Raw genomic sequence first — 13,532 nt, forward strand, 5'->3', positions numbered from 1 at the left:
AAAGGGGGGCCCAGGCCCCCCCCGGGGGTTCCCCGGGACTCCCCCCCACTCTCGGGGGGACTCCGTGACGTCATCAGCCCCAAACGGCTCGCCCCCCACCTTTCACCAATCACAAGCGTGGCTCGGCATAACCGCGCCTCCCATTGCCTAATATGCCCGTCAATCAAACTGCCTGTGACCAATCGCGAGGTGCGTTTTGGTCAGGTCCCACCCGCGAGGAAGTTGCGACCCCCCCCCCCGCCCGCTGTCACTCAACCAGCGGACGCGCACAGCCTGGCCTCGCGTCCATTGGCTCTGCATGCTGTCAATCAAAAATCCGCCCTTCCATTGGCTTCCCGAGTCAGTCCGTCATCCCGGCGCTCCGCTTTCCATTGCACGGTGGAGCTGCCTATCAACCAGCGACCCTTAGTGGATTGGTAGTCCGTCCTCCATCTCTCTACCGATTGGCCAGCGCGGTAGCGAGCCGGGCGGGGATTGGCTGAGATGCCGCGGCGGGGCGGGGCGCGCAGGGCGGTGCCCTGAGGACGAAGATGGCGCCGTGAGCGGGTCGGAGCCGCTGCCGCCGCCCCCGGTCAGTGCGGGCCGAGCGGGGCCGGGGGGCGGTCGGGGTGGGGGCTACGGGGCCGGGCACCCCCCGGTGGCTCCCACGGCCCGCCCGGATCGAGCCCCCGGCCGGGAGGGCCGCGCTTCCGGCGCCGTTGGCCCGGTCGGGGGCGGGCCCGGGCCCTCGGACCCGCCTCCCCCGGGACCCGCCGGGAGGGGCCGTAGGGGGGCCCGGGGTAGGGAGGGGGGGTCTGTGGGGTCATGGGGGGTCACCTGGGGATGGGAGGGGTCAGGTCTGGGGGTCCCCGGTCCGAGAATGCCCGGGATGCTCTGAGGGTCCCCGGGGATGGGGGGTGGCTGTGCCCGGGATGCTCGGAGGGTCCCCGAGGGTGAAGGGGGTCAGTTCTGGGGGTCCCTGGGGATGGGGGTCCCCAGACTGGGGGTCTCCGGACCACTGAGGGGGTCTCTGGTGATGGAGGGGGGTCAGGTCTGGGTTTAGGGGGGGGATTCATCCCCCTGGTGGGATTTGGGCAGGCTCCCAGGTTGAGATTTATCCCCATGGGGGGATTTGGGCAGGTTCCCAGGGTTTAAACCAACCCCCTCCCAAATCCCGGATTATTCCAAGATTTCCTGCCGTTGAGATGTAAATCCGCAGGTGCTTGAGCTCCTCTGGGTTCTGAGTGCCCGTTTTTCCCTGTTTTTCCCTGGCAAACAAACGGAGCTGCTCCTCTTAGATTTGTTTTTCCCGTATCTGTGTTTGGATCCAGAATCCCCAGGGGATATTTTTGGGGGGGAGAGTTGCTGAGTTTTCCATGGATTTTTAGGGGGCTCTGATTCACCTGGAGTCCAATACAAGCGAGGCACACACGGGGGGGATCCCACTGGATCTTATCCCTCTTTATTTGTCCGGGATAATGGGATCTGTCCTAGGCTGTGTCTCTGTCCTGCTTTGCAGTCAGGGCTGTTAATCCCCAGCTCGGCCCTAATCCTGCTCCTGCTCAAAGGGAAGGTGCAGCCCTGCAAATTCCCTGCTTTTCTGGGAAGAAAGCTCCCGGTTTTCCAGGAAAAACATTCCCTTTCATCCCAGGCCAGCGCTGGGCACCAATTCCATCACTCCCAGGAGGCTGCAAGGGAATGGGAATTCCTTTGCCAAGGAATGAGGCGACTCATCCCCAATTCCCAGGCCATTCCAGGAGCCTGGGACTCCCACCTGGCTCTTCCCAGGGATTTATGTGCTGTGGGAGAGCCTGGAAGGGAGCCTTGGACCTGGTGCTGGCCCAGGGAAGGCTCCACATTCCCAGGGGGGGAAAGAGTGTCCTGGGATATCCCGGGGATGTGGTGGGAGCTGGGGGGTCTCCCCTGTGGTTTCCTTGGAATTCAGGCTGCCTGTGACACTGAGGGGGTGTGATGGGAGTAAATCCCAGCAGGCTTCCCAGGGATCCACAGCTTTTTCCAGGAGCCTTGGCTGCTCCTCCATCCCTGGGCATCCAAACATCCCTGTTATCCCATTCCTCTGGACATCCAAAATCTCCAGAAATACCACAAGGCTGCATTTGAGATGCCCTGAGTGATCCCAAAGCATCTGTATCCCTCAACTTCCCTGTTTGGAGCCAGGATGTTGCCAGCAGTGGGAATAAAGAACCGTTCAAGCTCAGACATGTCCTCCCTGGCACCTGATCCAGGGAATTTTTTCTGGAGCAGCTGCCGGATGGAGAATTCACCAAGGGAAATGTCAAAGCTGAGATGTCTTCAAATCCAGAACAGAAGCTTCAGCAAGTTTGTGAGGATTTAGGGGCCTCTTTCCCTTGGTTTAAACCTATAAATGTTAAAAAAAACCCCACGAATCTTTCCCAAAAACTCTTATCCTTTTGGGATTCCCAGAGTTGGAAAAACAGGCAGCAAGGGGTGGAAACGGGGAGATTTTGGCTCTGTGGGCACAAACCTTCTGCTTTGAAGGGTCCCTTTTTTTTTGGGAGGGGGTCTCTGTCAGCCCAGGGAGGGGCTGTGGCTTCAGGAATGGGGTGCAGGAAAACGAGGGTGTGGAAAAAGAGGGAATGCTGGCTGGGAATTCCCTCGGCTGGCAAACAGAGCGCGGGGAGGTGGTGACGCGTTTCTGCAGCCCCTTTGTCACCACCCCCCCCTCCGAAGGACTGGGTGAGGTGGGTGGCACAGGGAGAAAGGGAGAGGGGTACCAGGAGGATCCCGTGGGATTGGGGGGGTCTTGGAATGGGCTCCCTGGGCTGATCCATGTGCTCTCTCTCCCGGCAGCTCCAGGGCCAGCATGGCTGCGACCGCCGCCGTCAGCCCCAGCGAGTACCTGCAGCCGGCTGCCTCCGGCACCCAGGTGGGTCCAGGGCAGCCTGGGACACAGGGATGTGGGCTGGGATGCGGGAGGAACCAGGAATAGCCGCTGGGGATGTGGCAGGAGAAGGGTTGGTGGCAGGACAGGCTGGGGAGCCGCGCTCGGGGCTTCTTCCCGCTCCCGACACCAGCTCTTCCACAGGGTTGTCCCAGGGCTTGTTCTCAATCCCAACAGTCTTCCACAGGGTTGTCCCTGGGCTTGTTCCCAATCCCAACACCAGCTCTTCCACAGGGTTGTCCCTGGGCTTGTTCCCAGTCCCAGCACTCTTCCAGAGGGTTGTCCCAGGGCTTGTTCTCAATCCCAGCACTCTTCCACAGGGTTGTCTCAGGGCTTGTTCCCAGTCCCAGCACTCTTCCAGAGTGTTGTCCCAGGGCTTGTTCCCAATCCCAACACTAGCCCTTCCACAGGGTTGTCCCTGGGCTTGTTCTCAATCCCAACACTCTTCCAGAGTGTTGTCCCAGGGCTTGTTCCCAATCCCAACACTCTTCCACAGGGTTGTCCCAGGGCTTGTTCCCAATCCCAACACTCTTCCACAGGGTTGTCCCAGGGCTTGTTCCCACTCCCAACACCAGCCCTTCCTCCTCCTTTCTCACTGTTTCCCTTTGGGGTCTCTCAGGTCTGGACCACAAGGTGGTCTTGGAATTCAGGCTGAGGGGCTGTGATGGGGTAAATCCCAATGGGCTTCCCGGGTATCCACAGCTTTTCCCAGGTATCCCCAGCTCTGTAGTGGCCGTAGGGACACAGGGATGTGATTTAAAGGCTCAGGCTGTGACGAGGGGCAGCTAAAGGGTAATTAACCACTTCCCTTAACGAGGGGGGGTCTCAGCATGGGCTGGGCTGGATTTTTGGGTGTTTGCTACAACTTCCCATCCCTAACTTCCCTGTTTTTCCTGTCCCCAGGACTCCCAGCCCTCTCCCCTGGCCCTCCTGGCAGCCACATGTAGCAAGATCGGCCCCCCCGCCGTGGAAGCCGCCGTGACCCCCCCGGCTCCCCCCCAGCCCACGCCCCGAAAGCTGGTGCCCATCAAACCCGCCCCGCTGCCCCTGGGCTCCGCCAAGAGCAGCATCGGCATCCTGTCCTCCAAAGGGAACCTCTTCCAGATCCAGGGCTCCCAGGTGGGCACCTCCTACCCGGGGGGGCAGCTGGTTTTCGCCATCCAGAACCCGGCCGTGCTCAACAAGGGCTCCCGCTCGTCTTCTTCGTCCTCCTCCTCCTCTTCCTCCTCCTCCTCCAACATCCAGTACCAGGCGGTGCCCGGCGGGGCACAGACCATCCAGGTGCAGCCCAACCTCACCAACCAGATCCAGATCATCCCAGGCACCAACCAGGCCATCCTCACCCCTTCCTCCTCCTCCTCTTCCTCCTCCTCCTCCTCCTCCTCTTCCTCCTCCTCCTCCTCCTCTCACAAGCCCGTGCCCATCAAACCCGCCCCGGCGCAGAAGGCGGGAGCGTCGCCGGGCGCGGGCAGCGTGGTCAAGTTACCCGGCGGCGGCAACGTGACTCTGACCTTGGCCAGCAACAGCCTGGTGGGCCCCGAGCAGGGTGGCCCGGCCCAGCTGCTCACGGACAGCCCTTCCAAAGCGGGCAAAAAGCCCCGGAAAAAGGCGGCGTCTCCCGCCCAACCCGCCGCCGCCGTGGCCGTGGCCGAGCAGGTGGAGACGGTGCTGATCGAGACGACGGCGGAGAACATCATCCAGGCCGGCAACAACCTGCTGATCGTGCAGAGCCCCGGCGCGGGGCAGCCGGCCGTGGTGCAGCAGGTGCAGGTGGTGCAGCCCAAGCAGGAGTCGCAGGTGGTGCAGATCCCACAGCAGGCCCTGCGCGTGGTCCAGGCGGCCTCGGCCACGCTGCCCACAGTGCCCCAGAAAGCCTCCCAGAACTTCCAGATCCAGGCGGCGGAGCCCACTCCCACCCAGGTACCACCTCCTGAGGTGCCAGGCTCCACCTGGGCCTTGCCCACTCCCACCCAGGTACCACCTCCTGAGGTGCCAGGCTCCACCTGGGCCTTGCCCACTCCCACCCAGGTACCACCTCCTGAGGTGCCAGGCTCCACCTGGGCCTTGCCCACTCCCACCCAGGTACCACCTCCCGAGGTACCAGGCTCCACCTGGGCCTTGCCCACTCCCACCCAGGTACCACCTCCCAAGGTACCAGGCTCCACCTGGGCCTTGCCCACTCCCACCCAGGTACCACCTCCCGAGGTGCCAGGCTCCACCTGGGCCTTCTCAGCCTCACCCGGGGTTTGGGAGCTGAAGGGTTCTGAAGGAGGAACTGAAGGGTTTTGAAGGAGGAACTGAAGGGTTTTGAAGGAGGAACTTGAAGGGGTTTTGGGAGAGTTTTGAAGGAGGAGGAACTGAAGGGTTTTGAAGGAGGAACTTGAAGGGGTTTTGGGAGAGTTTTGAAGGAGGAGGAACCGAAGGGTTTTGAAGGAGGAACTGAAAGGTTTTGGGCCCATCCCTGGAAGTGTCCAAGACCAGGTTGGACAGGGCATGGAGCAACCTGGGCTAGTGGAAGGTGTCCCTGCCCATGGCAGGGGGTGGGACTGGATGAGCTTTAATATCCCGTCCAACTCAGAGAAGTTTTGGCTGCCCCTATCCCTGGAAGTGTCCCAGTCCAGGTTGGATGAGGTTTGGAGCAACCTGGGCTAGTGGAAGGTGTCCCTGCCCATGGCAGGAGGGTGGAAGTGGATGAACTTTAATATCCCATCCAACCCAGAGAAGTTTTGGCTGCCCCATCCCTGGAAGTGTCCAAGGCCAGGTTGGATGGAGCTCTGAGCAACCTAATGGAAGGTGTCCCTGGGTGGGTGGAACTGGATGAGCTTTAAGATCCCTTCCAACCCAAACCATCCACGATTCCATGATCCCTGGGGGTGTTTGGGTGTGTGGGTGCTGGGAGGGGGGAAGAGGAACCCTTCCCGATCTCACCCCACTTCTCTGCCACCCTCAGGTCTACTTCAAAACCCCCTCGGGGGAGCTGCAGACCGTGGTGCTCCAGGAGGCCTCAGCCATGGCCGTGGCTCCGTCGGGATCGTCCTGCGGCAGCCCCGTGTCCCGCAGCCCCGGCCCGGGGGGCTCCAGGAAACCCCAACCCCGCAAGGAGCGCCCGCTGCCCAAAATCGCCCCGGCCGGGGGCATCCTGAGCCTGAACGCTGCCCAGCTGGCAGCTGCTGCCCAGGCCATGCAGACCATCAACATCAACGGGGTGCAGGTCCAGGGCGTGCCCGTCACCATCACCAACGCCGGAGGTGGGCTGGGATCCGCCCCGGAGCGGGAACGGGGGCACAGGGACACGGGGGGGGTGTGTGGGCACCTCCCCGAGCTGGGAATCCCCTCTTGGAGCAGATCCCGGAGGGGGAACGGGGGCACAGGGACACGGGGGGGTGTGGGCACCTCCCCGAGCTGGGAATCCCCTCTTGGAGCAGATCCCGGAGGGGGAACGGGGGCACAGGGACACAGGGGGGGGGTGTGGGCACCTCCCCGAGCTGGGAATCCCCTCTTGGAGCAGATCCCGGAGGGGGAACGGGGGCACAGGGACACAGGGGGGGGGTGTGGGCACCTCCCCGAGCTGGGAATCCCCTCTTGGAGCAGATCCCGGGGGCTGAGGGTCGCTGTGCCCTGTCAGTAGTTCCCATGGCTCCCTGGGTGATTCCTGGCGTGGATTTTGGGTGGTCCCATGCCCACCCTGGTCAGCTGGCTCGGGGAGGGGGAGTGGCAGAGGTGCAGGAACCATCGGAGGCTTCCCAGGAGCTCCATCCCCTCAGAGATCTGCAGGGGGACACTGAGCTGTGCCCAAGTCCTTGAGGGGTCTTTCTTTTGAGGGGTCTTTCTTTTGAGGGGTCTTTTTTTTGAGGGGTCTTTTTTTGAATTTCTTTTTTTTTGAGGTGTCTTTTTTTGAATTTCTTTTTTTTTAAGGTGTCTTTTTTTGAATTTCTTTTTTTTTTAAGTGCCTTTTTTTTTTCAGGTGTCTTTTTTTTTTTCAGGTGTCTTTTTTTGAGGTGTCTTTTTTTTTTTAAAGGTGTCTTTTTTTGAAGTGTCTTTTTTCTGAGGGTTTTTTTTAAGTGTCCTTTTTTGGAGGTGTCTTTTTTTTTTAAGGTGTCTTTTTTTCAGGTGTCTTTTTTTGAGATATCTTTTTTTTAAATTTCTCTTTTCTTTTGAACTTTCTTTTTCTTTGTGTTTTTTTTTTTTTTTTGAGGTGTCTTTTTTTGAGGGTTTTTTTTCAGGTGTCTTGTTTTTGAGGTGTCTTTTTTTGAGTTTGTTTTTTTTTTAAGTGCCTTTTTTTTGAGGTGTCTTTTTTTTTTTTTTGGAGGTCTTTTTTCCCTGGAGCACCAGGACCCAGCCAGGCAGAGGGATTTGGTGCCATGGGGTTATCCCTCCTGCAGCCTCCCCTGCCGTGGCTCACACTTCCAAATCCCAATCCCAGTGCTGGGACATCTCCCTCCATCCTCTGGGAGCTGCTGGTTTGGGCTCCAGCAGAGGGAATTCCCACAGCCCTGTGCTTCCAGCTCCACAGCAAGGGATCACCATTCCCAGGGATCTTCCCACCTCCTGGGATCTTCCTTGAGCCCAAACCAGCCAGACATGGCCCAGGAGCCACGGAGAGCCCTGGTGATTCCAGGACAGCCACTGTGTCCCTGCTCCTGCCACCAACCCTTCCCAGGGAGCCAAGGGCAGGGAGCTGTGTCTGTGGGAAGTTCATCTCCTTCCCCAGCCAGCCAGACCTGCTGCCTGGGCCGTGGTCCCTGTGCCAGCAGCACCTCGGTTTGGCACGGGGAAGCTGTTCCTTCTTGCTCCACTAAAGCCCGTGTCAGCAGAAAACCCGGCCCGCCGTGGTTTCCTGCTCCACCTTTGGCCGCTGCTCCCCCGGGATTGGCTTCCAGGGGGTGGGTTTAATTGGAACGGGGGAGATGCCGTGGGCAGATGTGGAGGGGACTGGTAGGACCTGCTGGCTGTGGGTCTCAGCGAGGACATTCCCACCTCCAAAGTGCCGCCAAAGAGCTGCTCCGACCCTCGGCTCGGCGCCGGTACCCGGGGAGGTGCCCCAGCTCTGCCCGCGCTCTCCCCTCTCCGACATCACCCCTCTGCTTTGCTCTGCTGCCAAATCCCACTCCTCCTTTCCCTCCTCCTCCTCCTCCTCCTCCTCCTGCTGCCCTGGGAGCAGCGATCCCGCTTTGCTGACGCCGATCCCATCTTCTTCCTTCCAGCTCTCCGGGTGCCGCCTCCTCCTCCGCCAGCTCCGGGGCCTGGAGCGGCCCCACTGAGGGCCCCGGGGGTAAGTCCCGTTCTTTTGCTCAATATATTGCACGTTTTTTCAAAGTTTCTTTTTTTATTTCCTCCTCTGAGAGCCGAACAGTTTTTTTTCCTGGAAGGGTCCAACCAACCGAAAACTTTGAAAAACCGCACAGTATATTCAGGAAAAAGGGACTTACCCAGAGGGGAGAGGGGGTGGGGGGGGGGGGTGTGGAGCTGTGCTGCATGTGGGGCGGGGTGGGGTGAGTTTTGGGGGGGTCTTCCCTCCAGCCAGCCCTTGCAGAGGGGTTGGCAGAACCCACGGAAGGAGCGTGGCTGGCTGCTGATCCCCCTTTTCCTCCCCCAGGGCAGCAGCAGCTGACGGTGCAGAACGTGTCCGGCAACAACCTGACCATCAGCGGGCTGAGCCCCACCCAGATCCAGCTCCAGATGGAGCAGGCGCTGTCTGGAGAGATCCAGCCCGGAGAGAAGAGGAGGAGGATGGCCTGTACCTGCCCCAACTGCAAGGATGGGGAGAAGAGGTGAGTGGGAAGCAGCACATCCCACGGGAACACCGCCCGCCCCTGAACCCAGCCCCAGGTCATGAGCCAGGTGTTGAAATTATGATGGAATTACATAAAATTATTGCTCCTCTCAAATTGAGGTGCAAACAAGACCCAGTGTCAAGAGTAGGGGTTTTATTTAACGTTAAATGTGAGGCAGAGAAAGAGAGAGGGAGAAAAAAATAGGGGAAAAAAAAGGGAGGAGAAGAAAGAAAGAAAAGGGAGTGGCAGAGAGAGATGAGGAAGAAAATGTGTCACCCCTGTAGAACCTGCAGTGCCCTGGGGGTCTTCTGGTCTTCCTGGTGGTGAGGGTCCCACAAAACATGGAATCCAATGGAGATGGATTAATACAAATTCAGGGGATGGATTAATATAAATTCGAGGGATGGATTAATATCAGTTCAGGGGATGGATTAATATAAATTCAGGGGATGGATTAATATCAGTTCAGGAGGTTCCAGGCACCTCCCCTGGGGGTGGGGGAGCTTTGCAGTCTCTTGGGACAGGCTCTGGGTTTGTTGCCTCACTTGGATCAGGTCCTCTGGTGGTGGGAGGCCTCAGGAATGAGTCTGGGGGTGCTTTGGGGGTCTTTGGTGGTTTATGAGCCCCTTCTGAGCTGCCCCTCACCTGAGTGTCTCCAGGGTCTTCCCAGAGTGGGGGGTTCACTCCTTTGGTTTGGATTTCTCCATCACACCCCCAAACCCCTTCTCCTCTGGTGGGAACTGTTACCTGGTGGATAACAGCGGGTTCCTGGGGAATATTGGCAGATTGATTTCACCAAACTGCCCAGAAAAGGGGGGGGATAAACATCTCCTGCTCTCGGGGGGCACCTCTGGGTGGCCAGAGGCTTTTCCTTGTCACACCAACCGGGCTGGGGAAGAGACTTAAAACACTGCTGAACCAAACAATCCCTGGATTCAGGGTAAATAATCCCTAGATTTGGGAATGGCACCAGGCAGAGGCTCCCCCTGGGTAGCAGAGGTGGTACAACAACTCAAATCACGGGTACTGTTATTCCAGAATTAAAAAGGCCGAAGTTGTCCGAGGAGAAACAAAACGCTCCAAGTCTTGCTTTGCTCTCCTGGAAACGGGATGAGCTTGGGATAACCAAGCTGAGGCTTGGGATAATCAGACAACAGGCTTGGCTCAAGTTCCCCATGAGAGTTTAAAGTCGAGTTTAGGGGCACTGGGGGCTGAGGTTCCTCTGTCTGGGGTGTCACCGACGTTCCCTTCCCTCCCTCCGCAGGCCGGGGGATCCGGGGAAGAAGAAGCACATCTGCCACATCCCCGAGTGTGGCAGAACCTTCCGGAAGACGTCCCTGCTGAGGGCCCACGTCAGGCTGCACACGGGGGAGAGGCCCTTCGTGTGCAACTGGGTGTTCTGCGGGAAGCGCTTCACGCGCTCCGACGAGCTGCAGCGGCACGCGCGGACACACACGGGTGAGGGACCCCAGATCCTGGGATAAACCCCCTGGGATAACCCCACATCCTGGGATAAACCCCCTGGGATAACCCCACATCCTGGGATAAACCCCCTGGGATAACCCCCACATCCTGGGATAACCCCCCTGGGATAACCCCCACATCCTGGGATAAACCCCCTGGGATAACCCCACATCCTGGGATAAACCCCCTGGGATAACTCCCAAATCCTGGGATAAACCCCCTGGGATAACCCCCACATCCTGGGATAACCCCCCTGGGATAACCCCCACATCCTGGGATAACCCCCAAATCCTGGGACACACATGAGTGAGGGCCCCAAATCCTGGGATAAACCCCCTGGGATACCCCCAAATCCTGGGATAAACCCCCTGGGACACACACGGGTGAGGGACCCAGATCCTGGGATAAACCCCCTGGGATAACCCCACATCCTGGGATAAACCCCCTGGGATAACCCCCACATCCTGGGATAGCCCCCAAATCCTGGGATAACCCCCAAATGCTGGGACACACACGGGTGAGGGACCCAAATCCTGGGATAAACCCCCTGGGACACCCCCCAAACCCCCCTGGGACACCCCCCACATCCTGGATCACACACAGCTCAGGGACCCCAAATCCTGGTATAACCTCCCTGGGATACTCCCCAAATCCTGGGATAACCCCCAAACCTGGGACACATACGGGTGAGGCACCCAAATCCTGGGATAACCCCCTGGGACACCCCCCAAATCCTGGGATAACCCCCCTGGGAATCCCCCCCAAATCCTGGGATAACTCCCCTGGGATACCCCCCACATCCTGGGATAACCCCCCTGGGACACACATGGTTCAGGGACCCCAAATCCTGGGATACCCCCCAAACCTGGACACACACGGGTCAGGCCCCCAAACCCTGGGATAACTCCCCTGAGGTACCCCCCAAACCTGGGACACACATGGGTCAGGGACCCCCAAGGACCCCCAGGGACCCCCCAAATCCTGGGATAGCACCCCTGGGCCACACCCCAAACCCTGCCCCAACCCCTGGGCCACCCCCAAACCCTGCCCCAGCCCCCCAGGATGATGCCCCCCCCGAGTTGTCCCTGTGGTTGGAGTTCCTGGGGATTCCTGGCAGGATTTTGGGGGGTCTCCGCTGCTCTGGAGTTTCCTGGTGACGGAGTTTCCATGGCAGGGGGAGGGAGGGGATCGAGGGGATCCTGCCCTGGCCGTGTCCCCACTGCTCTGCCCGTGGCAGGGGGACACAGGCACAGCCTCAAGGGGCCAAGGGGGGGTCCCTGTGCCACCCCCTGCCACCCCCTGAGCGTCCCCTCTGCCCGCAGGTGACAAGAGGTTCGAGTGTGCCCAGTGCCAGAAACGCTTCATGCGCTCCGACCACCTGACCAAGCACTACAAGACCCACCTGGTCACCAAGAACTTGTAGGGCCTGGAGGGGGGACCCACCCCCCCAACCCCACACACCCCAAAACCAGGCCCAGGAGCACTCCAGAGCCCCCCCTCACCTCCCCAGGAAGGGGGACCCCAAGGGATGTCCCCAAACCCTCCCGTGCCCCCCAGAGGTGCCAGGGATTTCCCCCCTCGGGGTCAGGGGGTGGCCCAGCAGCACCGAGAGCCCTCCCTGGGGTGTCCCCCAAAAGAGGAGCCAGGGCAGGGGGGGAGAGGCCCCACAGCACATTCCTACTTTGTATTTAAATCTATAAATAGCTATAAATATCTATATGCCCCCTTTGGAAGGTCCCCTTTTTCTATGGAGATCGTTGCCTTACGCTCCCGATTCCCAACCCTGTGGATCATGAGTGCTTTTCTAAGCTCTATTTAACCCCCTTTTCCTCCTCAGATTTCCCAAAACTCAAGGGGTTTTTTTGGGTTTTTTTGGGGTTTTTTTTGAGTTTGTTTTGTTTTGGTTTTTTGGGGGGTTTTCTGGGTTCTTTTCTTTTCTTTCTTTCTTCCTTTCCTTTCCTTTCCTTTCCTTTCCTTTCCTTTCCTTTCCTTTCCTTTCCTTTCCTTTCCTTTCCTTTCCTTTCCTTTCCTTTCCTTTCCTTTCCTTTCCTTTCCTTTCCTTTCCTTTCCTTTCCTTTCCTTTCCTTTCCTTTCCTTTCCTTTCCTTTCCTTTCCTTTCCTTTCCTTTCCTTTCCTTTCCTTTCCTTTCCTTTCCTTTCCTTTCCTTTCCTTTCCTTTCCTTTCCTTTCCTTTTTTTTTGTTTTGTTTTTTGGTTGTTTTTTTTTTCTCTCCCAAAACTCAAGTTTTTTCTGCTTTGTTTTTTTTTATTATTATTATTATTTTTTTTTTCACCCCTCTTAAAAATTTCTCTCTCCCAGCTTCTCAATTCCCAAGCAACGTGGAAAACGTTTTCCTTTGGAATTTTGGGACTCCTTTCCCCGTGCCCCCCTCTGTGTACAGTGTACATTGTATCATAGATTATATTGCTTTGGAGCTTTTAAATTAAACGAAAAAAATCCACTTTATTTTTTAGTTGTAACGAGCCCGAGGGTGTTTTTCCCTGGATTATGTGATTGGATCTGTTCCTGTTTTCTGAACTGTACCTGGAGACAGCCAGGAGCTTTTCCTTGCTAAATAAATTTAGTCACCAGAGGCAAATCTGTGCCACCAAGGCTCCTTTCTTTCCTGGGCTGGGAATGTCCTGGATCCAGTGGGGTGTGGGAGGGAGTTGAGGGCAGGAGGAAAGTGGGATTTATTGGCAGGGATCCCAAATATTGATGGAAATGGATTGATTTACAGGAAAACAGTCCTGGAGCTTCTGCTCCTGTGAGCTGGGAGGTCAGGAGTGTGGGTTTGTCCCCAAGGTTCCCTGTGCCCAGTGTCCTCAAATCCCTGTGTCCCCTCTGCCCCCAGTGTCCCCCAACTGTCCCCCAGACCCCAATATCCCATCCCCATTTCCCTGTGCCCAGTGTCCCCAAATCCCTGTGTCCCTCCAGTGTCCCCAACTGTCCCCAAGCTTTGTCCCCGCTTTCCCTCTCCCAAATGTCCCCAAATCCTTGTCCCCCCCCTCTCCCAGCCCCTGTCCCTTGTCACCATCCCCCCCACACCCAAATATCCCATCCCCACGTTCCCTGTCCCCAAATCCCTGTGTCCCCCCTGCCCCGTGTCCCCCAATTGCCCTTCAGCCCCATGTCTTGCTCAACCTTCCCTGTGCCCACTGTCCCCAAATCCCTGTGTCCCCCAGCCCTCAGTGTCCCCGAACTGTCCCCCAGACCCCCCGATATCCCGTCCCCCCCTCCCTGTCCCCAAGTCCCCGTGTGTTCCCCCTGCGGTCTCTGTCCCTTTAAGAGCCCCCCACGTGTCTGTTTATACCCGACGCCACTTCCGGGTCCTCTCGCCCCGCCCCCTCCCTCTCCTCCAATCGGCTTCCAGCACTCCCAGCTCCGCCGCTT

General features: G+C 58.3%; 1 protein-coding gene across 1 annotated transcript; it reads left to right on the plus strand.

Moving 5' to 3' along the window:
• Window positions 1-514: 514 nt before the first annotated feature.
• On the plus strand, window positions 515-12,738 carry SP2 (Sp2 transcription factor). The gene is made up of 7 exons (XM_032711539.1): window positions 515-571; window positions 2,812-2,887; window positions 3,806-4,822; window positions 5,853-6,150; window positions 8,499-8,673; window positions 9,941-10,134; window positions 11,463-12,738. Exons 2-7 carry the CDS (start codon window positions 2,825-2,827, stop codon window positions 11,561-11,563), a joined length of 1,848 nt encoding a protein of 615 aa, XP_032567430.1. The 5' UTR covers window positions 515-571; window positions 2,812-2,824; the 3' UTR covers window positions 11,564-12,738.
• Window positions 12,739-13,532: the final 794 nt, after the last annotated feature.

This window comes from Chiroxiphia lanceolata, chromosome 26, assembly GCF_009829145.1.
Source record: "Chiroxiphia lanceolata isolate bChiLan1 chromosome 26, bChiLan1.pri, whole genome shotgun sequence".
Classification (NCBI taxonomy): Eukaryota; Metazoa; Chordata; class Aves; order Passeriformes; family Pipridae; genus Chiroxiphia; species Chiroxiphia lanceolata.